Here is a 24,328-nt window from a genome sequence, read left to right as displayed (position 1 = left end):
GGGTAACTGTCTAAACCTCTTTCTTCCTCCGTTTCTTATTTGGTAAAATGAGGATAACAATACTACCTCTGCTGTGGATTGTTTTAAGATGAAATGAGAGAATATGTGAAAGTAAACCACTTTACAATGGTTAGTACATAATAACACCAAATAAATGTTAAATCTATTATTATACAGATAAGAAGTAAATCCTGAGACTAAAAGAATATGGGGCGTCTGGGTGGCTCAATCGATGAACCGTCTGCCTTAGGCTCAGGTCAGGATCCTGGGGTCCTGGGATCGAGCCCCACATCAGGCTCCCTCTGCCACTGTCTCTCATGAATAAATAAATAAAGTCTTAAAAATAAATAAATAGGGGCACCTGGGTGTCTCAGTCGGTTGAGTGTTTGCCTTCAGCTCAGGTTGTGATCCTGGGGTCCTGGGATCGAGCCCTGAGTCAGGGTCCCTGCTTGGTGAGAAGCCTGCTTCTCCCTCTGCCAATCCCCTGCTTGTGCTCTCTCTCTCTGTCAAAATAAATAAAAATATTATCTTTTTAAAATTTTAAATAAGGGACACCTGGGTGGCTCAGTTGGTTAAGTAGCTGCCTTCAGCTCAGTTCATGATCCCAGCGTCCAGGGATCGAGTCCTACATCGGGCTCCTTGCTTGGCAGGGAGGCTGCTTCTCTCTCTGTCTCTGCCTGCCACTCTGTCTGCTTGTGCTCTCTCTCTGTCTGACAAATAAATAAATTTTTTTTAAAAATTGCACATTGGGGGATGCCTGGGTGGCTCAGTGGGTTGGGGCCTCTGCCTTCGGCTCGGGTCATGATCCCAGGGTCCGGGGATCGAGCCCCGCATCGGGCTCTCCGCTCTGCGGAGAGCCTGCTTCCTCCTCTCTCTGCCTGCCTCCCAGCCTACTTGTGATCTCTCTCTCTCTGTGTCAAATAAATAAATAAAAATCTTTAAAAAAAATTGCACATTGGTATCTCTTTTAAAAAATGTTAAATAAATAAAGAATGTACTAGAGCAAAAATTTGGGTGTCACTTAAATCAAAATCTACATACATAAAGCAGTGAAAAGAAGAATTCAGGTACTTTACAAAATGACTTCAAGGGGACTTGGCAGATGGATCAGGTTTGGGAGAATTAGTCTGTTTGGGCTGCTACAACAGAAATACCATAAATTGGGTGGCTTATAAGCAATAAGCATTTATATCTCACAGCACAGGAGGCTGGGAACCCCAAGACCACGGCACCAGCAGATTCAGTATCTGTTGACGGCCATCTTCTCACTGTAACCTCATGTGGCAGGAGGGGCAAGAAGCTTTTTCAAGCACCTTTTATAATAAGGACAGTAATCCCAATCACCTCCCAAAGGCCCCACCTCAAAGCACCATCACCGGGGGGATGAGGATTCAACATGCGAATTCTGGGGGGCCACAAATCCCTCCATAGCAGAGGGGTTACCCTGAATTATTAGTTTTGTTCACCTACATTCATTTTTTTTTTAAAGATTTTATTTCTTTATTTGACAGAGAGACACACAGCAAGAGAGAGAACAGAAGCAGGAGTGGGAGGAGAGGGAGAAGCAGGCTTCCCGCCGAGCAGGGAGCCTGATGTGGGGCTCGGTCTCAACACCCTGGGATCAGGGTCTGAGCTGAAGACAGATGTTTAGTTAACAACTGAGCCACCTGGGTGCCCCTCACCTACGTTCATTTAATAGAAGTAACCAGTTCCTTACAGCATCTTTAGGGACATCCCTTTTTCAGTTGGTAAATTTCAAGAGAACTGTTTTTAAAAATCTGCAAAGTATCTGAGAATATTAATCTCTCAGAATGAGGAGAAACACAATGCCTAATATGCAGTGGCCCCCATCAGATGTATGTCAGTGTATCTCATTCTACTCTCCATACCTCTTGCTTCCAGAACTGATTTTCTCAGCTTGTCTGAGCTACTATGAAACCCACCCACTGAGCTTTGTATTTTACTGTCTTTTCCTCATTTCTTAAATTTATAACATTTTTTAAAAATTAATCTTCAGGGGCATCTGGGTGGCTCTGTCTTGATTTCGGCTCAGGTCATGGTCTCAGAGTCATGACATTGACCAGATGTCAGGCTCCATGTGGAGCCTCCTTAAGATTCTCTCTCTTCCTCTCCCTCTGCCCCTACCGCCCTGTACATGAATGCTCTCTCTCTTAAAAAATTTTTTTTTAAATTAAATTAAAAAAATGAATCTTCTGAGTTTCTTCCCCCATAATGTTCTCCTCTCTTCTTATTATATTCATCCCAGATGTTTCTGCAATCCTGGATAGAGCACATTTCATTAGTGGCCTGAGGAAACACATTGTTCGTTCATGCATGAGGGAGTCCTTTCCAATTAAAGTCTTCCAAATTGGTTTCAACGATAAGAAATGAAGGAAGCTAAAAGCTTTTCACTTAAGATTTGACAACAGCCAGAAAACTTTTGTTAATCATGACTGTTAAGTGATAACATTTAATTAGCATGGGTTATAATTAGAATATTGCCTGGAATTTACGTAGGTATAATCTTAAGTGTCTGTGTAACTGCTCCTGCTCTTTCTACAGTTCTTCCTAATACTGGGACAATGACATCTCATACCATTTTTATTTTGGACTTCCTTTTCAGAGATAGTTTATTTGGGTGAGAACCGGGTTTTACTTTGGCTCTTGCCATCTTCAACACCTGCCTCTCAGGTAAGTGGACAGAAGTGATGTAGGGAAGGTGCTAATAAATATGTTGGCATCCATTCCTCTGCCCTTTTGTGCTCCTGTACATGAAGGTCAGTTTGCTTGTGACTGGGAAGTCACTTGGGACTATGTGGAGAAAGAAAAGACATAAACACCTCAGATCCTTCATTGGTAAATAGTGATTTAACAACAGCCTTGCTTACAGCACAATATGGCTTCAGTAAAAGGGAAAGATTTTAAGAGAAAAACAAAATTAGTAGTATTTAGTGTGCTCTCCAGAAAAAATAGAACCAATAGGTTCCCTTTTCCTCAGGGGACCTCCATCTTTTTTTTCTTAGGACCTTCAACTGATTGGATGAGGCCCATCTAGATTATGGAGAGTAATCTGCTTTACTCAAAGTTTACTGATTTAAATGTTCATCTCATCTAAAAAATACTTTCACAGCTACATCCTGACAAGCGTTTGACCAAATATCAGGGTATCCTGACCTAACCAAGTTGACACAAAATATTAGCTGTCCCATTTGGCCACTCTGAGAACTGGAACTGGGAGTGATTTGTTACCCTCAGACAAATGCCCTAAAATCACTGTGAATGGAGTGAATCGTGTGTTGTTGTTGTTTTTTTAATATTTTATTTATTTGACAGAGATAGACACAGTGAGAGAGGAAACACAAGCAGGGGGAGGAGGAGAAGGAGAAGCAGGCTTCCCACTGATCAGGGAGCCTGATGTGGGGCTTGATCTCAGAACCTTGGGATCATGACCTGAGTCAAAGGCAGAGGCTTAACAACTGAGCCACCCAGGCACTCCCCCAGAATGGTGTGTTCTGTTAAAGGAATAAGGACCAGAAGGCATAGAGTGTTAATGTCAATTGTCAATGTACTGATACATAGGCAGAAACCCTCCAGGAAAGCAGTGTCTCATATTTTGTTTTAATAACAGTTTTTGGCAGGGTCGTGCAGTAAAATGGTGGTCAAGCTTTGATGTCAGATCACTGGAGTCTGTGTCTTGGCTCTATCACTTTCTGTGTGATTTGAGGCAATTTACTTTTATTTCTCTCTGCTTCACTTTCTCCATCTATAAAATGGAGATATGTTTAAATGTTCTAACTCATAGGAAGTCTGTAGAACAGTACAAGGTACATATTAAGTACTCAATAAATATTAGCTTTTACTATTCCCTTAAATTAATAATAAAGCCAAACATTTTCTTAATGTTTCTCTATCTTAGAGAGGTTTTGGTTTTTTTGTTTTGTTTCTAAACCTGTGGCTTTATAGAAAGTGATACATGCCTCACCCCTTCCTACCTTTACCTTGAGGTTGAGGTTTCAGGGTCTCTTAAAGGGCACTCAATGTAAGCAAGTTGTTTTTCACTAGGAAGGTGGGCATGGGGAGGAAAGAAATGGAGAGATTCCTGTTAATAAGTAAGAACAGAATGGGTGGAAGATTGGCTTTCACTGAGAAGATGGCAACCTTTATGAACCTTGCAAATAAAAAAAAATTTTTTTTAATATATTTAAGTAATCTCTACACCCAGCGTGGGGCTCAAACTCACAACCCTGAGATCAAGAGTCGCATGCTTTTCCAACTGAGCCAGCAAGGCATTCCTGAACTGCCCCATTTGAATAAACTGATGAATATATACCATAGCAGGAAGATCATTCAAAGAAAAAAATGTATATAATAATTTGATGTTACAAAAACAATCAGCTATTTTCCTTTCACCAAATATATACTCATCACTTCAAAGAGCCCCCTCCTGGGGTGCCTGAACCTTCCATGTGGTCATTCAGGGATCCAGGATATGTATCCTATGGCTCTGTCTTCTTATATGGCCTCGGACTCCTCTGTTAAAATCTTGGTATCTTGGTTTCCCTTTGTGGACTATCAGATAGCTAGTGGTTTCTTCAGTTCCTTTCTGACTTTCCCAAGAGCCTTAATGGGGTATTCATTTGAGTCCGTCTCCTCTCAGTATCTCACACTCTTAATTACACACAGCACACTCTCCTTTATTCAAAGCCTACCAGCCAATTCTCTGTCATGGTATAATGCTTAGCAACATCTTATATGGCCAAATTAATTTCTTATTTGTAAGTTATTCATTAACTAATTACCTACATGGTTTGAATCTTTTAAAGCAATAAAGAACTTATGAACTAATTGCTTAATTAAAAATACATACTACGGGTACCTGGGTGGCTCAATCAGTTAAGTGACCAACTCTTGATTTTGGCTCAGATCACGATGTCAGGGTCTTGAGACTAAGCCCCATACCAGGCTCTGTGCTGAGCGTGGAGCCTGCTTAAGATTCTCTCTCTCAGGGCACCTGGATGGCTCAGACATTAAGCATCTGCCTTTGGCTCAGGTCATGACCCCAGGGTCCTGGGATCAAGCCCCATATTGGGCTTCCTGCTCAGTGAAGAGCCTGCTTCTCCCTCTCTTTCTTGTGTTCTACTTACTTGTGCTCTCTCTCCATCAAATAAATAAACAAAATCTTAAAAAAAAAAAAAAAGGATTCTCTCTCTCCTTGTGTCCCTCCCTGCCCCCAGCCCACACCCCCTGCTGTAGTATACTCTCTCTTTCTAAAAAACAAACAAACCCACAAACAAACATCCTAAAGAACAAAAGGAGAAGGATTTTAAGGGTGCAAATTTTGATGAATATTCTCAGTCCCGTGGGTCTTTTGCTGTCCCTCAAATCATACCACATAGATAGCCATCACATGGGCTTGGGCTTTGGCTGGCTTGATTACGTCAGAACCATTTATAACACAGGATGCATTTTCTTACACTTTGCAGATCCGGAGAGGAGAGAAAAGTCATCAGAGAGAAGTCCATCTTTACTAGGAAACCCCGGTATCTCAAAGCCCACTAGTCACAAAGATGGTGGTTCTCTCTAGCCCATCCCCTGTATGTCCTAGTATTGGCATTAAATCTTCCCCTTAAAGCTCAACAACACTTCTCATTTTCAAGTGTTCAGCTGCAGAGGGATTGGCTACACTGTTGCTACCAAGAGCAAAGCCCAGAGTCCAATTTGGAGACCTTGATTTTCATTAGGTTTTCAAACCCTTAAATCAAGCCTTCTTTCTTTTACCCAGATTTCCCCTTGTGCCTCTCTGCTTCTCTCTTTGCATAGTGTGTCTTAACACGAAGAAAAAACATTTAAATGCAAAGAGATAAATGTATATAATCATTACAAATGACCCATTAGAACTGGAACTGTAAGGGCCTATATAGCCAGAGCAGCTCCATCCTGGCCCTGCCCCTCCCCTTTCAGGGATCTTACTTAAAAACAAGTCCCGGAAACCAGTCCCAGGTAACAAAGCCCAAATACAAGGGTGGGTCAGGCCAGGTGGAGGCATTCAATCAGTGGGGGTGCATACTGTTTCCTAGTTACTAAGGAGTATGGGCCCCGCCCTTTGGGTGCCTTTTGGGCGCTCATTCTGACCAAGGTGATAGGCTAGTTCAAATACCTACTAGGGTAAATTGTGATTCAATTGGTCACTTATGTGTGACCTAGCTTTCTCTGTGTTACAATCTCATTGGTCACTTGTGCATGGCCAGGCCCAACCACATGGCCTTTGCCCTTAAAAGCTAGTCTGTAAGGCAGAAGATCGTCGCCTCTTTGCAAGAGACGTCCCTGGCCAGTCAGTTTGATTCTTGATGCTTGGTGCGAAATAAAGCTTTGCTTGACCTTCGCTTTGTATCAGTCTCACTCCTTTGACCATGGACCCAACAGAGCCATTCAATCTGCTTATTCAAATGTACAAAGGCGGTTCTCTCTTCTGAAATACTACGCTGAACAGCTAAGAGTGTTCTCAGATACAATTTCATGTGATTACCCTATAATAGGAGCTCCTAGCTACAGTTCTCTATCCGGTGTTGTTAAATACACAAACTTCCCACCAATAAGTCCTGTCCATCAAATCTTTATTTTTCATTCACAAAGATTCTATTTTGCAGGCAAACTCTGGCAACATTGCCTACCTACTAAAATGGCAAGAAAAGAAAATCTGAAATTGAGAGAGAAGAATCTGGAACAATCATTGTCACAAAAAATTGTCCTGTGTCAAATGTATTTCCTCCCTTAGGAAAAACTACCTAACAGGCCAGAAAAAGTAGTAGTGAAAGGCAAAATTAAATAATTAAATACGAAAGCAGAAACATTAAGTTGCTATTATGGACTGATTTTTGCAGCTGAATTAACCCATGAATGTTTTAAACTAATACTGAAGAGAGGACAGCCCAGTTTGAGAAGACTGGTTTAAAAACTACTTTTATAGGACACCTGGTGTCACCTGGGTGGCTCAGTAGGTTAAGCATCTGCCTTTGGCTCAGGTCATGATCTCAGGGTCCTGGGATCCAGCCCAGCATCAGGCTTTCTGCTCAGCCAGGAGCCTGCTTCCCTACCCACCTCCCCACCCCCCACCTGCCTCTCTGCCTACTTGTGATCTCTGTCTGTCAAATGAATAAATAAATAAAAATCTTTATAGGACACCTGGGTGAGGTCATGATCCCAGTGTCCTGGGTTCAAGTCCCTCATCAGGCTCCCTGCTCAGTGGGGAGTCTGCTTCTCCTTCTATCCTTCCCTTCTGCTTGTGCTCTTTCTGTCTCTCAAATAAATGCACATTTTTTAAAAAAATTACTTTTATCCATTATTTGTTCCTGAGGCAGGGATTCTTATCCTGAAACCTTGGATGGGCTTTCAGGGTCCTATGAATTCTCAGAAATTTGGGGGTGTTCTTAAGTATATTGGGCTTCCCCCCTTCCCCAGGAAATGATCTGTAGTTTCTGTCAAATATTCAAAGGGGTCTAATCTAAGAATCAGTGTTCTTAGAAGATTCTCTAAGGTATATGGAAAAGTTGGATACAATGATTTCAGTTAAACATTGGTGTTTGTGAGATCAAAGATGTGCATTTGAGGTACCTTTCTCTGGAAGACAATGAGATCTGGCCTGTCTGGACAGTTGCAACAAAACTTGACAGGGAAATAAGAGAATAGCTGAGAACTGGATTGAGGCAGGCCCTTGTATGAACTATGGTAACACTCAATGCTATACCCAAATCGTCATCATCATCATCATCACCATTATCATCTTAGTAACTAATGGCAATAAAAATTTACTTCTCATTCACATAAAGTCCAATTCCCGGTCAATAGGCAGCCTTCCATGTGGTCATTCAGGGATCTAGGATCTGCCTCCTATGGTTTTTTCTTCCTGTATGGTCTTGGATTCCTCTGTCAAAACCCTGGTATCTTGCCAGTAGGTAAGGGAGGAGAGAGAGGGCATGGAGGATCACAGGAGGATGGGACAGCCTTCTACTCACATGCCTTCAGGCAAAATTCAGTCAGGTAACCAGACCTAACTATAAGGGAGGCTGGAAACTGTAGTCTGGCCACATATTTAGGGGGGTAGAAGAAACGACTTCTGGTGAACATGGTAGCATTTCTGCCCTGTCCTCTTAAATGAAGCAACAGTACCATGACCAGGAAGAGATTGGAGGTGAAGATAGGCTGCTTTAGATACCGAGAGAAAGCCCATTGTCACAGACAGACCAACATATTCCACCAACAGTAAGCAGCAGAGGCAGGAGGTTGAAAAGTTTCCAGAGGATAGGACAGGCACGGTGGCACAAAACGTAGGAGCAAAATGCTCAGAATGTCAGGCATGGAGGCAGGAGGAGTTTGGAAATCCAGGGATCTGTAGCAGAGCCCAAATTACCTAATTAGTATTTGAGAAGACCTAGGGCTAGGAGTGGAGGATAAGGGTACAGCCAGATATCTCTACCTAGAGAGAGAGAACCCAGAGCAGCAAGGTTACATAACAGAGATGAGGGCCACACAAAAAAGGAAAGAGTCAGGACAGATTACTTGTAATGTGACTCCACCGTGACCAGAATGTTGGACAAGAGCTATCTAAATTCCTCCTGCCCAAGGTCTGGAATGGCCCTAGAGATGTGCAGAGCCTACAGACAGGGGTCAACTAGCAGGAGGAGCACATGGGAACTTGTTCAGGCCTGACACGACCCACCCTCAGATGTTACCAGAAACTGCACACTCTGCTTCCCACTCACGGACAACATCCCTAACTAACCCCAGCTTCCTCACAAACATCCTGGGATGAAAGAGGCCAATGAATCAGCACAAACCCTTCAGACAACAGAGCAAATGCCTTACTAACAGTATGAGGCGGCCTATTTGCTGATAAGTAATACATAATAATTATTATATCTGTTAAATAAATAAGTTTTAAAAAAATCCTTATAGGACACCTGGGTGAGGTCATGATCCCAGTGTCCTGGGATCCAGTCTGATACATACAAGACATAATTCTTGGGCTTTCACATGTATTTAACCACAAGTTTGACCAAAATGTCTATTTGAAGGCTGTACCTTCATCACCTCAGTTTTACAGATTAAAAGCTGAGCAGTGAGGCTTATATTAACTTGCTCAAGTGAGTGGCAGAGGTCTGGTTCCAGACTCAATGACCCTGAACACTCTGCCTCCTCTTTTTCTTAGAAAGTCTAATTTGTCCAGAATTCCAGATAACATTTTACTCCCTTAGTGAAGGTGCCAGTGAGGACACACAAAGGAACACTCTTCAGAGATCCACCATTTGGTTTCCAGAGAACTGCCCCACCCTTTTGGAATGAAGACCAAGACATGCATATCCAAAGAATGTTCTTGGACAGATCACTGGAGTGGCTGTCTTCTTACAGAATGTGTGTTCTGGTGCAGTAATAAGCTTCGAAGAAAAATATGTCCCTCACAAATGAATGACTGCAGACTGTCTGCATTAGAAGGGCCACTGTCCTCCCCACTTTAGTGCGGTGAGGTTGAGTAGCTTACATCATGTCCCTTAAGAACGGAAGCAGCAGCTTGTCCTAAGGTCCACGGTAAAAGACTCGCCTCCTTACCTCAGACCATTTTCTGTACTCAGCATGCAGGATCATGAGGGTTAAAAGCCAGAAACTGCTGACAGTGATGTGACTGCATTCATTCTTAGGTTGCTAAAGGGACTGCGAAAAAGAAAAGGGTTCAACTTCACAGAATTTATTTGCTATGAAAGGAGAAATCCAGTGTCTTATATAACTAACCAGGAATTCTATCCATCCAGAAATTTATTCATTCATCCCAGCCTTTATCCTACCATGTATTCATCCATCCAACCATTCATCCATTCAGGCAATCATTCACTCATTCCAAAATATCTACTGAGCCAGTAATATAATACTGATTATATTAAATCCTGGATATTTTTAGCACCCTCAATCAGGAGTTTTCTTTCTGCCTGCTTTTCAAATTGTGTGAACAAGCCCAGTGTAGGGGACTGCAGTACTTTTCATTATAAAAGGACCATTATATTACATATGTTTCAGAAGTCATAATCGGGCCATTAATTGTGGTAGAGTTTGCAGCTTCTACCCATTAATCCAGAGAAAAGAGTTCATGAGGGGTGTTTCCTTTTTTTGCTCAGGACCTCATTTTTGGTCCCAAGCTGTCTTTTATAGACCATGTGCTTAGTGTCCAGCCAAACGTGGACAAGTCTTAGTCAACAGTAAATTGGAAGTAAAGAAGTCTTCCAATTTCTGCAAATGTCTCTGAGAGTGGTAAGTCCCTTCCTGTCCTTGTTGAGAAGTACACCCCACTGGTACAAAAACATGTATTCTCAGTTCTCTCGGAGGACAGTGGGAAGAGGATTTCTGCATCCTGCTGCCTAGACCAGTTAGTGTTTTTTACGCAAACACTGCAAGTCTGCCCTGTGCTCTAAATAATTCTTTCCAGTGGCCCGAGTTCTACTGGCTGTAAGAAGTCTAAAGTGATTTAGCTCAGCATTTGCTTCTGCAGCACATAAGAACATTATTTTCTGATGGTAGTAAATGAGGGGACTACTCAGGAAAACAAAGCACGATACCAACATTCTTACATATTTATTCACATTTGTATCTGTGGATGGAAACTTTTTCCATGCTACAAAGTTTTGTTAGAAACAAGATGCTACAAATCAATAAAGAATAGCTATAGTTATTGCCTATTATAAGCAGAGTAACAAACAGAAAATAAACCAATGCAACTACTTTGGTATACACAGACATTCACTGGTTTTTCTGCTCTAAGACTGATATGAACACCACCATTTTAATTCATTTCTGGCATTTTCCCTAGAGATACATTTTTTTTTTCTTTTGAGATACAATTTCTTATTGGCCATTGCTTTGTGCTTCTCTTACCAGTTCAGGTTTGTAGCATACCAAAGAATTATAGAAAACTGTTTTTCTACCAAAGGGGGGCTAGTTGCCGCCACGTGGTCATCCATATATTATAATGAAAAAGAAGCAAGCTACAAAAATTAATGCACATTTGTGCACACAGTGGGTGTCTGTGTGTGTGTGTGTGTGTGTGTGTGTGGTGTATGTGTCTAATGTGTGCTCAAGCCTGGAAATACTGACTGGTATGAAAAGCTTTTAACTAGCTAGTCATCAAAATAATATACAATAGCCATTAAGAACTCACTTAACTAGCAGCATGTAAATCACTGGGGTTGGTTATTCAAAGACTAGACAAACAGATTTCTTGGATACTGTTCCCACTTGGGTTTTCCAGTTCATATGGTTCCAGCTGGCGGTACTCAAAAGTCACACGATTTATGTGCTTTCCACTGGACACCATGCGCACCACCGTGTTGTCACAGCCGATTTTCATTTGGGCTACAATTCATGAAAAAAGTAAAAGGTTCCCTGCAGGTTAGAAACCATACAAACCATTCTATCGACAAGATCATTTAAACACAAGGAAAGCAAGGGGATGTAGCTTCCTCTCACATACTCAAGCCATGCGTCTGCCATCAGGTGAAACGTTCTGTTTTCATTTTTATTATAATATATAATTAATTGTAGAATACCAAAAGTGAAGTCAGGTTTCCTCATGTGCAAAAACATTTGTTAGCCAAATAAAACTGGCTGGAAAGAGTAGTTAAGAAAATCACAGGGGGAAAGAAACAGAAAATCATAAGCCCAAAATGGTGTCCTTTAGACCAGGGTATGAAACTGGGGCTTCATACCTAATCTAGTAGTAATTTCAACATTCCCCCCACCCCCAAAGGTAGCCTTAATCAGTCAGTCAGGACTTTTTCTATCCTGTCAATGAGTCAGCTACAGGGGCCCTCTGCATCCCACAAAAGGAAGATGAGGCAATCCGCATGACAAGACACCTTGCTTTTCCCCCTAAGGGAAAGTGGCCTTGTCTGGAACAATCTTCTTCTTTTGCCAAATTTCTTGCCCACGCCCCCCCCCCCCCCGCCCCACCTTCTATAAAAACCTTCCATTTGGTACAATGCCTTGGAGTCCCCTCTGCCTGCTAGAAGGAATGCTGCCCGATTCATGAATTGTTTAATAAAGCCAGTGAGATCTTTAAAATCCATTCAGTTGAATTTTTGTTATTCAACAGAGACAATAAGATGTCTCTGCACTTTTCATGTTCTCCTTCCTACCTGCAAGACTTCCACAGTAAAGGCAGTGAAGAGAAGCCGGCTGTCTACTACTCTGCACTTCAGCTGTAGTTCGGGGGGTCTCAGCAGGAACAGTACCGCCCTCTAGGGACAGGTTGGAAATTTGCAGGGGCAATTTTTGGTTGTCCTTATCTGAGGATGCAAGTGGCATTTAGTGGGCAGGGATAGAGGATGGAGTGTACTGCTGGATTTTGTGTTGACTAAAGAAATATCACCTGTTTATCATTTTCTGAGCCTAGATAATAACCTTGTTTACATGTAACCAAAAAATCATTTGCATAGTTTAGATATACACTCAAATACTTATTTTTGTTCTATTGTTATTTGACAGAGAGAGACACAGCAAGAGAGGAGACACAAGCAGGAGGAGTGGGAGAGGGAGAAGCAGGCTTCCCGCTGAGCAGAGGACTCGATCCCAGGATGGGGCTCAATCCCAGGACCCTGGGATCATGATCTGAACCAAAAGCAGCTACTTAACGACTGAGCCCCCCAGGTGCCCCTCAAGCTGGTTCCAGATGTAAGATTTATCTGCCCAACAATAATTTTTTCTGCTGTTTTAATTTTGTCTGTCTTCCGCTCCCCGGCCCCTTGTCTCTGTCAGGCCTGCATCCCGAGGAACACTAGCATTACTATTGCAAAACAGTTACTTCACAAACCTGTGGCTGGGTTCAGAGGAAGTAAAACAGCCAGATACTTACCTGAGGTAAAAGTCAATTCAGAGATATTATAAATATAAATATAAACTCTATAATTACTTTTATATAAGAACCTGGGAGTCTAGGTTAAGCTTCTATGAGCAGGTTCAAATTTTATTTTCTTTAAATGATTTGGAAGGTTATTCTTTTTCTTTTCTCACTCTAAACTTCGACATATGTAACATGCTCCATTTCCTTTGTTACTGTGCACCTGATTTAATTATGTGACATAACTGCACCAAAATTCCTGTGCCTTCAGTTACCTAAATTTTAAGGCAAGAGCATTCTTCAGACCTTAATCTACTCTTCTTACCCAGAGCAAACGCATCTCCTCGCAGGTACCCTCCAGCATGGAAGGATCCAGTGCTTCAGAGAACACAGTAAGAGGCAACCCAAGCCACATGTACTCACAGTTTAAACCAGCAATTCCCAGCCCCCCTCACCCCACGTGACCATGAACCAATGGAAAACCTTCACTGATCCCCCACAAAGAATATCAGGGCCTGCTTGGCATGCTGTGTATTAAACTGGTCTTTTATTACCAGTGACCGTTTTTCAGTTTCAGAGGCCGGCTTTGCCCTTAGACATTGGGGACATTCAGCAGTTCTGAGAATGTCTAATAAAGCATAACACTTTTGAATGTATGTACTATGAATAATACACACATATACATATGTGGAAAAGTTATTTAGTTATCTATTGCTCCATTATTTTAAAAAGATATTGCTTTATTATTATACTCCTACTAATTGGTGGTACATCTATTTGAAACATAGTTTTCAGTTAGTAAACTTGTTGGTCTCTAGAGGATGAAAGCAGGCACCTTTAAGAAGGTAGAAAGAGCACAGAACATAAAAATTGTCATTTTCATGGTTTTCTTAGGGTCAACTTTAAACATGCACCCATCTCTCTTTAGAGGTTCCTCTCCCAGTGTCAGGTATTTTGCTAATGCCTTCTCGATACCATACATATACTCAAATATAAAAATCCTTACATTGGCTCAAAGTGCAAAATGCAAGTTTTTGGGGTCGAACTTGCCTTCCCATGTATAAAAAATCTGAGGTGTTCTATTTGAGGGAGTATCAAGTTTTATTAAAGGAATCTTGACAGGCTCATAAATGATAATCAAAGAAATATCTCACCAGGGCCATGAAACGAATAGCAGAGGTCAGCCAAAGGCATCATCTTGGAGGGGTCCAGCCCAGGTCCTCCCAACAGCTCCACAAAATCTCCTATTCCCCCACAACCTGCTGAGGGGTTCTAAGAGAATAAAGCAGCAGAGAAAGATATATTTCAACCAATTACAGAAGTCAAACCATTTGACCAGCCACACATTGATGAATTCCCTCAATCAGCCATTGCCATGTTGGCAGTGCCATTTCATTGAACATCCGGGACTCCGGAAATGAAAAGACATCTCTAAGGAACAAAATCATAAGAATTGCTCTTCTAAATGAGTTGAGTAATCGCTTTCTTTAAATGTGTGTGCATTTAAAAGAGATATATTATAATCTCAAGGACCAGAATGATGAAATGGGAATCTGTAAACTCCACATAAAATGAGTGAAAATTGAATCTGAAAATGCTTTACTTTTTAAATCATCTGCACATACATATGGAATTATTTGAATTTCTTAATATATGCAGTCCATATTTATAAATAGGGCTTTCATACCAGTTCTTCCTTCAACTCACCTCTTTTCCTCTTCTTTAGAAAGGACCTTTCCTGCTCTTGGGACAATCCTTATCATTTCTCCTAATGGGCATTTAGATTAGTTCTAAAAATATTAAAGAAGGAAAAGAACCCTCCTTTGGAGGTCAAGGTAGATCGAACTACCAGTGTCTTTCTCCTCCCAACTAAAACAAATTTATTTCAAGCTACTCCAAACCGGAAGGTATTCCAGGATGCAATCCACTGTAACTGTTTTCCACTTCCCTTCATCCTTTCCACGTTGCCTTGTCCGTGGCAATTCCTGCACTTCACTTCCCCACACAAATGAAGCAGCCACTCTCAGAGGTTGCCCCTTGGGTCACCCATCTCCTGTGATCAGGTCTGCTGGCCTTGTCGGCACGGTCCCCTGTGCTCACAGGGCCCACACTTAGAAGGGTCCTGTGCTTGGCTTAAAGCTCTGCTGTCACTTGAAGTTCCTAATAACTCTAAAATAAGGGCCCGCACGTTTTCCTCTTGCACTATTCCACAAAATTACAGTCAGTTTTGCCTGTGATCCTCTTCTTCGATGAGACATACTATTGAGAGATCTAGTGCAGAGTGGCAAGGTGCACAGAGGTGAACCAGGCAGACCCTGCCACATAGGGAACAACATCTAAAAAGAGAAAATGTGGGGCTCCTGGGTGGCTCAGTTGCTTGAGCGACTGCCTTCGGCTCAGCTCATGATCCTGGAGTCCCAGGATCGAGTTCCATATTAAGTTCTGCATTGGGCTTCCTGATCAGCAGGGGGTCTGCTTCTCCCGCTGACCTTCCCCCTCTCATGCTTGCTCTCTCTCACTCTCTATCAAATAAATAAATAAAATCTTTTAAAAAGTAAAATAGAAAATGTTGGGGGCACCTGGATGGCTCAGTCCATTAAGCTTCTGCCTTCGGCTCAGGGTTCTGGGATCAATTCCCATGTCAGGCTCCTTGCTCAACAGGGAGACTTCTCCTCCCTTTCCCTTTGCCCCTCCCCCTGCTTGTGCTCTCTCTTGCTCTCTCTCTCAAATAAACAAAATATTTAAAAAATAAAATAGAAAATGTTAAACACACACACATGCATAAACACACACATTCAACCACCTAGAAGACACTGAAAAGCAACTAGAACAGGACAACAAATTAGGAAGTAATATAATACCAACTGTTTGGCTAATACAAGGAAGGAGGTGGGGACATACATTTTATAAGTGCCTACTATATCCTGGTTCCTATGCTTAGATGCTCTACACATAATTTCATTCAATAATGAAACAGAGGCTCAATTAGCCCTCCTGTGTACAGGGCTTATGTTCTTGTATGAAGAGTTGAATGAGAGATGAAGGGGAAAAAAATCTTAATTGTCTTTCCCTTCAGGAGAGGATGTCCAGAGGGAACATCCCTTAAGACTAAACTTTCCACTACTTTCTTCAGGTTCTAAATTTCAGTATGAAGTGGTGAAGGGGAAAGGCAGACCCCAGAGAGAAAAATGAGAAGTAAGGAAGTGGGGAAGAAGTAGGAGCTAAAATGAGGGGAACCAAGCAGAAACAAAGAAGTTGAACACACCTGTTCCTTGATGTTCAGTGACTTTACTCTGCTCTTCCCAAACTTCTCAGCTAGTCTTAGGAATGAGAAGTACTACCCTACCCTGCTGTGTTCAGCTCCTCAGTAGTGAGACCCTAGAGTTCTCTGTTGAGGTTCTGGCTACCTGGACTAAGCCACTACCTTCTCTTGCCTAAACTGTGACAATGGCCCTCCCTGTACCACTCTGGCCCCCACAGCCCATTCACCAGCCAGAATGGCCTTTAGGTAATTCTCTCCCTCCCTCCATGGACTTCATTAATTAATGTGGTCACAAGATCAACAATTCCCAACCACCTTCACTGGACCTGAGCATAATCAAATGGATTATGTCACTTTCCTGCCTACACCCCTTCAGTGGTTTCCCACTGCACTTAGAATAAACCCAGACTCTTTCTATATGCCCTGCTGGGCTCTCCACACCCTGGCTCTGCCCTTCTCCTTGATGCTGTCCAATATCCCCACACTCCACCTTTCTTTCTATTTCTGGGACCCAGCAAGCCCATTCCTCTCTCTGAGTCTCTGCATTACTGTCCCCTGTGTTCCAGGCTTTTCCAGTGGCTGCTGGGTCCTTCCTACCTATCACTCACATTTTACCCTAAACGTCTCCTTCTCAGAGGTTTTCTTCCCTGACCACCTTACCTTGAGGAGCTCCCCACCCCTCTCTCTACTCCCTTGTGGATCGCAGCACTCTGCCTCATTTTCTGTTGGGCACTCATCACTATTCTGAATGCATTACACTTCTTCTTATCTCAACCCACAAGAATGCAGGTTTTTTGTAAGCAGGAGTGTGCTGCTCCCTGCTCATTTCCAGCATCTAGAATAGTGCCTTGGACATAGGAAGACCTCAAAAATTATTTTGTAAAAGAACAGATGCCTAGAACACTGCAGACTTCAACAGGTTTTCAAGCGGAAACACCAAGATTACTCCTCACAGCCAAGAACAACTGAAGTGCAGATCTCCCAACCTGGAATTGTGCTTGCCATCTTCTGAGGTATACATCAGGACAGGCATACAATCTCAGGCCAAGAGGGCTATACCAGGGGTGCCTGGGAGGCTCAGTGGGTTAAGCCTCTGCCTTCAGCCCACGTCAAGATCTCAGGGTCCTGGGATGGAGCCCCGCATTGGGCTCTCTGCTCAGCGGGAGCCTGCTTTCCCCTCCCTCTCTGCCTGCTTCTCTGCCTCCTTGTGATCTCTCTCCATCAAATAAGTAAATAAAATCTTAAAAAAAAAAAAAAAGAGGGCTATGCCAAAGACATCTGCTTATTCTGGTCTTTATCAAAGGATTATTTTCTTCCACTAAGGCCCAACCGAAAAAAAAAAGAAAAGAAAAGAAAAAAAAAGGCAGTGGCCCATGAAATTAGGGCTTATTGGAAATTAGATATACACCTTTTTTCAGTGCTGGTCCTGTTTGTTTGGTTTTCACCGAAATCCGCCTGATTAGGAACAATGACTGTCTTTGATGTCAGCAAATATATGAGCTATCTTACCCTAGGAATATGGGAAAGTGAAAGGAAATGAGAATGACTCAGAGCGAAGAAGGCAGCAATGCTCTCCCTTGCCCCCCAAAATGTGGTCAAGCTCAGCATTAATTGTAAAGTCCATACAGAAGTTCATGGAAATACAGATTGATGGAGATTCTCAACTAATATTTTCATACAAAATATATTTAATTAAATGTGATGTAAAAAAAAGGGGCGCCTGGGTGGCTCAGTTGGTTAAGTGTCTGCCTTCCTGGCTCAGGTCATGATCCCGGCGTCCTGGGATCCAGGTCTGCGTGGGGCTCCTTACTCAGTGGGGAGCCTGCTTCTCCCTCTGCCTGCTGTTCCCCTGCTTGTGCTCACTTTCTTTCCCCCCCTCATCACCCGACAAATAAATAAAATCTTTTTTTTTAAATGTAAAAAATAATTTTAAAAAATCTTCAAAACTTTACTGTATTTTGTAATATAAAAAATCCAATTTTGTATTTTATGCTACACTTAGCATTCCTTCATCACACAGTTCTGTCACTGAGATACTTCCTTCATGTGATAAAAAATTCCAATAATCAGAAAAACAGCTGTGTAGATGACTCACACTAGGTTCTGCTAGGAGAGAATTTTTGTAAAAGAGGCAAGTACAAGAGAGTTCAATTGTAATTATATGCCACAACTTTCCTAACTGAAAACATTTCTTACATCACAAGAGAAGCAGTCAAGTAATCGGAAGGGGCACCTGAGCACCCAACATGCAGCGTAAGGGAAATAGAAGGGGGCTCTCATCAAAGCAGCGAGGGCAAAGCGCATGAGGTCCTGAGAGTCAACAGAAGGATATGTTCTTGCACTTCGCTAATGTCTGTGTTTGCCCTGAATGCTTCCTCCTCCTCTGATAAAGCTGTGGCCTTAGTAAATGACTGGGAAGTAAGAAAGCAACTTACCTTGAACTGCAGACCATGTAAGTGTCCCAGGGTGAGATCTGATATTTTGATGACCACGGGATAAATTATGGAGAAGCTGCAGTTTCGACGCGAATGTGGGACGACCAGGGTAAACCTTCCACTAGGGGTCTGGGAGATCGCATTGCAGGCTTTGTGGAAAAACAAAGTCACATTTTTCACTATTTGGTATGCTGGATGTTCATAGAAGTTTATCCTATCCTTATTCTAGGCTCCTATTCGTGGTCTAGGGCCCTTGTGGGCTGGACAAGAATAGATATCACAAGGGCAGTTTGGAGTCGGGAAGGAGTCGAAGGGATAAAAGTCACCAGGGAGGTATGGACATTGTTGGAAGGTCCTAGGTGGCAAGGGGGCTTCTGATCCCAGTCTCAAGGAGTTACCTTGTTTACAACAATAAATTAATAACCAGGCATAAATTAATAATCAGTCAAACAACACTAGCTAGTATAAGTTCTAGAAACACTTCATTAACTAGTGTCCAAATTTGAGCTGTAAATCTGAAAGAAAAAAAACTCAAAGGTGAGGCCAGAAGTCAAACCCTGCCTGCCTGAAACCTACGTTCACTGAACTTGGAACTGTAGTGATATTTTTAAAATAATGAAGTCAATAAATTAAAAAATAGCTACAAAAGAGGCTGAGAAAAATAGAAAGCAAGTTTATGTCTGAATAAATATTTCCTGGGTGTTAAGTGATAAATTGACTAAAAGGTAAAATATTTTTAAAGGTAAAATATTAATGTTTAACTTTATCATAAGACTTTCTGATTTATTTTGTATCTCAAATATAGACTTATAATACATTTATTCTCTTAACTATGAAACTGGAAGTATCAGAGTTTTGCCGATCCTGGGCCAAAGATTTCTAATTGATCAGAATAGGTCAGAATTCTTCATTCCTATGTTTAATTTACACTTAATTTTACATTTAAATTAAATTTAAATTTAAATTATACTTAATTCCAAAAGGAACTGAAATCCCTTGGTGATTCTAGAAGATTTCTGATTTCTAACCATAAAAATACAGGAGAAACATTTCACGTTGCTTTCTAGGGTTATTCTGCTCCAGTCCTCAAAAATGGACTTTTGGAGGCTTCTTTTTTAAAAAATAAAAATTGGAAGGTAAGTCACTACCTTATTCTTTGGCAGTTTAGACCCTTTTCTTCCACCATTTGAAGTGTTAATACAATCGTATGCAGCCAAAAATGAGCAATTTTTTTCTTTTCCTGACTTAAAAAAATATAAGCAGATGAACGAACTCATTTTGATTAGAATAACGTTTTAGGCCTGGGCTGTTCAGCTTTATAGCATCTAGGTGGGTATCCAACAGAAATGAAATAAGTTAGAGTGGTGGGCTCAGAATTAGAAAGCAATATAGAAGTCCTTCAGTCCAACCCTCTGCTTAGGACATGAAATCTGTCTATCACATCCCAGATAGAGCCTTTGCCTAAATATTTCTAAGATGGCAACTTCAGATCTGATTCCTCAAGCTAATCCCAGATTAATGGAATGACTCAGAGTTGGTCACTGAATCCATTGTAGTGCCTCTGAAGATCAGAAAAAGACTAAAGAAAAAAAATAAAATTTTACCTACTAAAAATCAATATCCTACCTACCTGCCAATACCTCCTAAAACCTGAATTGATTTTCAGAGTAATGAATAGGAAATATCCTTTAGGTCATTTCTAATGGCAAAAGAATTTCCATTCAAATCATTCCTCACTTCAAATTTCTTAAGGCCGGTGCAGTCACACTACCTTTGAAAAGCAGACCTGACACTCCATCCAAGTCCTGCCTTCCCACCGGGAAGAGAGGGAGTCCACTTACGAAAGAGGTTGGGATCTGTCTTTATGCTGAAGGTGAATCCGTTTCCTGGTTCATGAACCCGGAAGAAGATCATGGCCACATTCTGGGAAGATCTGATGCTCCTTCTGCTTAGACCACTGTCACAGAAATCTATGTACCGCTCAGTTGTGGGGAGAGGATGATCCTGGGAACTGGGGAACTTCTCCCCCTTGAGAATCCAACCATCAAATACCTTCCAACAAAAAACACAAACATAGGTGATCTTTCCTATCAACTCCTGAAGTCACCGCTGTGTTAAAAAGGCGGGGAAGTTCCCTAGCAAGGAATCTTCTGGTGCGAGTGACTGACAGCCTGCACTCCCCTGCCCCCTTGCTTTCCATCTATAGATATATGTTCTGACCATGAAGGTGGTCTGCAAGTATTACTAATAATGATTTTTTTCTTCATAAACCTTAAAGAATCCAAAGTAAGTAAACTTTACTATACTCTATAATTTCGGCCTCCTTGGTAAATGAAACTATAGACAATATACATTTTTATCTTGGTCACATTTCCCACACATCCCATTTTCAGAAAAATTCCACACAAGCATAATTTGGGTTTCAGCTAGTCTTCGCCTTCTCCACCTCAATATATTAACAAAATATCTCAAAACTAACAAAAGGGAAAAAAAAAAACTGGAGTAGCAACTTTACCTACTTGTCAAGGGCTGTAATGTGCCCATTTCCCTCATTTTGTAACACTTATTTCATATTAAACTAACAAGAACTACTTGAACACTCAGACAGCAATGACTTCTTTTCCTTCACTGTGGTTAAAGTTTGCGATTAGATAAAAAGTCAGCGTCTACTGACAGTACTCCCCCAAATCACCACAGGTCTCCTCCAACTAAAAGAGTCCAACCGAGTTCACCTTAGCAAAATCACCAGCTACATGGCTTCATGACCCAGACGTCTTCTAAGGAGTTTGCCAGATTCCAAAATAATTCCACCTGGGAGGTTCTAATCATGAGCATCGTAATGGGACTGAGTAGCTGACAGGTCAGACTCACGGAGACCAATGAGGATTGGGGATGGGGTGAGGTTGGGGGACTCGTCCTCGCCTCCCAACGGCCTCAGACCCCCTCTCAGCCTCCGTCCCAGCCTCCAGGGCCCTCCTGCTTCCAAACCCGGTCACCCCGGCATTGAGGACGACCTCCGTAAGCCTGGAATGCCCCGCACAGACGCGGGCCGGCCTTCTAAGCCGGGCTGGCCCTCCAGGTGGCCCCAAGCTTCGGGGCAGGCAGTTTGTATCAGTTTTCATCTCACACAGCGCGTCATGCCGCGAGTTCAAGTCTTTGCAAGCGCGGGCTCCCGGGAGCGCACCGGGGGAAATTTAAAGCCCTGCGACTGGCAAGGCGGGAGACCCTTGGGTGCGGGGCGAGGTTCGCTTCGCGTGGCTGTCCGGGAGACGCCTCTGCCACTCCGGAACGAGCTCCCCTCCCTGCACCCCCACGCTGGGCACCGCATCCCAACTGGTCCCCCTTCGGGGACCCCGCGGCAGGCACTGGCGGGTGGCCTCACCTTCAGGAAGTCGCCGCCCTGACAGTCGATGGAGACCAGGTCATAGTGGATGGTGATGAACTCCTCGGGCTCGGCGATGAGGAAGGCGGCGCAGTGCAGCTGCGGCCCGTCGGCGGTGAAGGTGAACTGGCCCGGGAGGCTCAGCATGTCCAGGCACCCTGCGGGAGGGCGTCAGGGGTGCGGGGGCTGCAGCCCCGGAGGCGCCGGCCCCAGGCAGCCCGTCTCACGTGCCCGGTTCCCGGGTCTGCAGCGCCCAGCGCCAGACTCCCCGACCCCCGCCGGTGTGCCTCCGGCTCCAGCGGGACCCCGAGATGGGACTCGCATTCCACCCCATCCCCGGCGATGCCCGGAGCCTCCTGCCCCGGCGCAGAGCCCAAGCTCGCCACCTCCCCGCTGCCCGCGGACGCGCGCCGGCATCTCGGACTCACGCAGAGCGCGGCGGTACAGAGGCTCCCCCGCCAGCTCCCGCTTCAGGTTGGCGCCGAAGAGCAGGAAAGGGTCGTGGTCCGTTGCTTCCCGCAGCTGGCAAAGAAAATGAGTCAGTCGGGAGAAGTTCGAGAGGTGGGAAAGGGGGCTGGCAGCAGGGCCCTCGATCTGCCCCACAGCAAAGAGAATCAACGTCTCTCGCGTCCAAAGAAAAGGTCTTAGATCCTTTCCATCAGACCAGGACATCCCCAGGGACCAAGGGAAGGACCAGGGCATCCTCAGGGGCCAAGAGGCAGGGAGGAAGACCAGCCAAGGGGAAACCAGGAGAAGGAAGGGGCAAAAGACAGGGAAGAAAGAGCTAATCCCAACAAACGTAGCTTATGCACCCCCCATGGCTGGACGGACGGACACACACACACACACACACACACAAGATGTGATGGGGTCAGTCTGGAGATATCTCACCTCTAGGTACCGGTTCTCCCCTCTTAGAGCCATCAGGAAGATCAGAACGAAGTGATACTGAAGTTTGAAAGAAGGAGACATGCTGGCCTGGCTTCTGCAGCTGGTCTGCTTGGCTCTGAAGGTCTCAGGCTTTGCTTCCCACACCTTCGCCCAGGCTGAGAGCTAGAAGCTGGTAGGGTCCCTTTGCTGGGTCTCTTTTATAGAGCAGTGAGGGGGGGGGGGCTCTCTGCCCCTTAACTGATCTGAGCTCAGTAACCATGGGTTACCCTGTCTCAGTGACAAAGTGCGTGCTGATGACGAGGGTCCCCCTCTCAGCCACAAATTTTCAGAGTGGTCTGGCGGCATTATTCACCAAGAATGATTTCAGGCACTTACAACTTATTGAACTAAACTGTGGGAGCGAGAATGAGGTAAGGCTAGAGAATAAAGGAGGCATTTTGCTGGATCTGCCAAATGCTGAATTATCTCTTTCTGTGGATATTTAGGGAATTCTCGGTGTTGCAAAGCAAAGTGACAAAGTTAAACACATGCATAAAATAGCCAAACACTTATCACTTTATCATGCAGGCTTGTCACAGAACCTTGGATGGAATCATGCTGGAAACTATCAGAGAATATAGTATTTGTGCAATTGTTCATGTCTCTCAGGAAGTAACATGAGGTGTTTTTAGTTCCAAACAGAAGCTGAAGTCTGATTTTGCAGAAGATGACAATAATGCAGCTCAAGCTTTCTTTCTGTCCCTTTGTCTTTTATGCTGGTCCAGTTCCTTGTAAGCATTTCCCTAGTGGAAAGCTAACTCAGGCATCTATAAACCTCTGGATTTTAGCCAAGTTTTATCATTTAGCCCAAATGTATACATGGTAGGACACACTCCTGGGCTGGCTAACAGCGGCCATGACCTCAGCATCCATCTGAACCAGTGAGGGAGGGAAGTCATTCTATTTCACACCTTCAAATACTTAGAATATTTTAATACTCTGGTAGAAAGAACTGCCCAGAAGCTTTATTATAACTGCTTATCAGCAAATGTATCGGGCTAAACAAATGACTTAGAGATCCAGAAATAAGTATCTTTGGTGATTGGACAGAAGACAGTTGCTTCCCGTTTATGTCAAATTTTGTGGGAAATATTGGGGATGCTAAAATTTTGGTTTTCCTGTTTATATGCTAAGCAAGACAACTACAAATTCTAAAAACATCATGTTGTTTTAACTCTCTCTGCTTGGTAGAAAATACTACCCTTAGCTTTTGTTGTCATTAAAATTAGTACAAATAATGGGAACATAATACAAGTTTTCACTCAAGGAAATGGTTTATTTTTAGTTTGTAAATACTCAAAATTAAGCATTAATTTACCTAGTGGTGTTGGAACTTGATGTTTTCATATTTAAGACTATCTGTGCTCTAAAGGGGCTGCCTCTTAGTTGTGTAACCGGGAGGCCTTCCTACCATACTCCAATTTTGGAAACAGTCCTCAAGA

The 24,328-nt window shown here is 43.1% G+C and overlaps 1 protein-coding gene across 4 annotated transcripts; it reads right to left on the bottom strand.

The window, feature by feature from the left end:
- Positions 1–9,611: 9,611 nt before the first annotated feature.
- Positions 9,612–23,757, bottom strand: CRHBP (corticotropin releasing hormone binding protein). Of its 4 annotated transcripts, XM_047731692.1 has the most exons (7): positions 22,848–23,757; positions 22,385–22,478; positions 21,957–22,114; positions 20,416–20,626; positions 18,575–18,723; positions 14,032–14,149; positions 10,608–11,394 (listed from the first exon to the last, which is right to left on the bottom strand). In XM_047731692.1, the coding sequence occupies exons 1-7, from the start codon at positions 22,926–22,928 to the stop codon at positions 11,237–11,239; spliced, it is 969 nt and encodes a 322-aa protein (XP_047587648.1). In that variant the 5' UTR covers positions 22,929–23,757; the 3' UTR covers positions 10,608–11,236. The 4 variants fall into 4 exon arrangements, with proteins under 4 accessions (XP_047587649.1, XP_047587648.1, XP_047587647.1 ...); XM_047731693.1 differs by lacking the exons at positions 10,608–11,394; positions 22,848–23,757 and adding an exon at positions 9,612–9,705 and having other exon boundaries at positions 22,385–22,760; XM_047731691.1 differs by lacking the exon at positions 22,848–23,757 and having other exon boundaries at positions 22,385–22,755.
- Positions 23,758–24,328: the final 571 nt, after the last annotated feature.

This window comes from Lutra lutra, chromosome 5, assembly GCF_902655055.1.
Source record: "Lutra lutra chromosome 5, mLutLut1.2, whole genome shotgun sequence".
In the NCBI taxonomy this organism is placed as follows: Eukaryota; Metazoa; Chordata; class Mammalia; order Carnivora; family Mustelidae; genus Lutra; species Lutra lutra.
Note: the sequence above shows the minus strand (reverse complement) of the source record. Positions and strands in the feature narration are given on the sequence as shown.